A 2,985-nucleotide genomic window follows, 5' to 3' on the forward strand; every position below is an offset into this window, starting at 1 on the left:
CGGCTACAGCCACAGCTATAAGAACCTATGGAGGCGACTCCGACGACTTCTACGGTCACGTCAACGACTACTATCCTGATTAATACTCGTCATATGATGGAGGCACCGGCTACGGGCTACTACGCCGACTACTACTCGTCGTACAATAGTGGGTATGGAAACTGGAAATGGATACTACCCGGACTATATACTCTTCTTACGGCTACCCAAGTTACGGCGGTTACGGCAACTTCAGCTACGAGTACCCGGGCTACTTTTGATATGAGTCGACCACAGCGAGTGTCGGTGCTACTGGTGACGAGAAAGAGTCTGCGACTAAGAATGGTCAGAAGGAGTCTGCGACTGTGTCTACGGACACTGCGACTGTGTCTACGGACGCTGCCGACGTCAAGTCGGTCAAGAAGGAGAGCAAGACGGAGTCAAAGGCGTCGAAGTATACCAAGTCGGACGCCACCGACAAGTCGAAGGACAAGTAAAATCAAGCTGAACCGTGTAGTATATGGGCGAAAGACGTTGTAAGCCCGCGTTGAACTGTGACGCCAACGTGCAATCACTGTCAATTTGCGTGAGTTTGCAAAACAAACCTTGTGTCATATACAAGTAAGACTCATCAGTGCATTCATTTCTCTCCTTATGCAGTGCTCCGCTAGTGGAGTCGTGTACAGCAGTGGTGTAGGGCTTGTTTGAGTATCCGTAGTAGTAGTAGTAGTGGCAGTAGCAGTATCCGTAGTAGTAGAAGTAGTAGTAGTGGCAGTAGCCGTAGTGGCAGTAGTCGTCGTCGTCGTCGTCGTAGTAGTAGTAGTAGTAGTAGTAGTAGTAGTAGTAATAGTGGAAGTTACTGAAGGAATTGAAGTTGTTTTGAAGTAGTAGTCCAAAAATTGCTGACAAAGTGATACAAGTGGCCGCTGTTGCTGTTTTTTTGTTGCAATAATAGTACCTCGAAGTATTAGATTGGGTAAGTATTCGCGTGATCCTGCATTCTCAAAATACGTCTAATATACTTCTCCTAGACCGTGATGTCTGCATAACTACAGTTTGCAGTCTATCACTTATTGTTGACTCGACTCATTCTCTCAACGCTTCTCTCTCATCGTCTTCTCGATCAATCACAGCGAGCGAAGAAAAACAATGCCACGACGAGGGGTGACCACGATGGCTGATGCAACATCAACGCCCAGACCGCAGCTCGATCGGACTAGCCTCCTCGCTCTCTCACTTGTCATCTCGCTTCCTCCCTGACACTCGACAACCAACCTCCAGCTCCATCAACTAGTTTTGCAACTGCCCAACAAGATGCACTCCAAATTTGTCGCCATAGTGGGCCTGTGTGTCGCTGCTTCTATTCTGCATGCGACTGACGCTGCTAATAGAATGCCCCCACGTCGTCAACTCGGGTCTTACAAGGACTACGGCCACAGCCAGCACAAGCACGACCACGACCGCAAGAAACACCACCACCACGACAAGAAGGACCACCCGCACTACTACCGTCGTCGCCTGGACGGTAAGGACGCCAAGGCTACCGATTATAAGGACACCAAGGCTACCGAGTCTTCGGACTACAGCTACGGCAAAGGCGATTATGGTCACGGGCACGACCACCACGGCTATGGCCATGATGACTATGGTCACGATGACTGTGGCCGCGATAGCTACGGCCACGATGATTATAAGCACAGTGACTACACGCACAAAGGCTACGGATACGGTAGCGGCGACGACTACGAGGGCTATGGTAGCGGCTACAGCTACAGCTATAAGAACTATGGAGGCGACTCCGACGACTACTACGGTCACGGCAACGACTACTACCCTGATTACTACTCGTCATATGGTGGTGGCAACGGCTACGGCTACTACCCCGACTACTATTCGTCGTACAATGGTGGGTATGGCAATGGAAATGGATACTACCCGGACTACTACTCTTCCTACGGCTACCCCAGTTACGGCGGCTACGGCTACTCCAACTACGGGTACCCGGGCTACTTTGGTTATGAGTCGGCCACAGCAAGTGTCGGTGCCTGCGACTGCGAATGGTCAGAAGGAGTCTGCGACTGTGTCTACGGACGCTGCCGACGTCAAGTCGGTCAAGAAGGAGAGCAAGACGGAGTCAAAGGCGTCGAAGGAGACCAAGTCGGACGCCACCGACAAGTCGAAGGACAAGTAAAATCAAGCTGAACCGTGTGAGAAAAGTAGTATATGGGTGAAAGACGTTGAAAGCCCGCGTTGAACTGTGTAGCGTAGAAAACTAAAGTGGCAGGTGTAAGGAATACAAAGCCAATGGATGTGATCGCTTTACCATGTTAAAGTGACATGTGTCCCCGAATTATCAGTTGCTAAAGTCGTTTGCGATGTGGATCAATGCTCCGATTGCAGCAGCGGTAGCGTAGAAGCTTACGATATAGAGTAGAAACCAAGAATTACAGCACGCGGACGTGCAATCACTGTCAATCTGCGTGAGTTTGCAAAACAAACCTTGTGTCATATACAAGTAAGACTCATCAGTGCATTCATTTCTCTCCTTATGCAGTGCTCTGCTAGTGGAGTCGTGTACGGCAGTGGTGTAGAGAGCCTATAGACAAGGTGCGGTAGTTGCCCTTGTTTGAGTAGTAGTAGTAGTAGTGGCAGTAGCCGTAGTAGAAGTAGCAGTAGTGGCAGTAGCCGTTGTAGTAGTAGTAGTAATAGAAGAAGTCACTGAATGTAACGGGGTACAAACCAGTGTGCCCCATGTTACATAAAGAGTGACCCGTCACTCTTGTGGATACCTACCTGATTACACGGTCTCGGAACCAGTCATGGCATGACTACTTAGCTCCACTATAGGTAACCTCTAGTTTGTATGTGACCCAAGCTTATAAATACATCAGTCTTAAATCTACTCCTCTAAGTAGCAAACCGTTCCCACTGAGGCCGAGAACACGTGGACTTACGCTCACTCGGGTAGTTAATACCCTTAAGCACTTCCTCTGTGCAAGGTGCTGT

The 2,985-nt window shown here is 49.4% G+C and overlaps 1 protein-coding gene and 1 pseudogene across 1 annotated transcript; both read left to right on the top strand.

Annotated features, from left to right (window-relative positions):
- Position 1: 1 nt before the first annotated feature.
- PITG_22778 lies at positions 2–473 on the top strand (annotated as a pseudogene; the record flags this gene model as incomplete).
- Positions 474–1,293: 820 nt separating this feature from the next.
- Positions 1,294–2,181, top strand: PITG_22779 (M96 mating-specific protein, putative; the record flags this gene model as incomplete). The annotated part of the gene is made up of 1 exon (XM_002998090.1): positions 1,294–2,181. One exon carries the CDS (start codon positions 1,294–1,296, stop codon positions 2,179–2,181), a length of 888 nt encoding a protein of 295 aa, XP_002998136.1.
- Between the last annotated feature and the right edge of the window lie 804 nt (positions 2,182–2,985).

The sequence above is a fragment of the Phytophthora infestans genome, genomic scaffold (assembly GCF_000142945.1).
Source record: "Phytophthora infestans T30-4 supercont1.9 genomic scaffold, whole genome shotgun sequence".
In the NCBI taxonomy this organism is placed as follows: domain Eukaryota; phylum Oomycota; class Peronosporomycetes; order Peronosporales; family Peronosporaceae; genus Phytophthora; species Phytophthora infestans.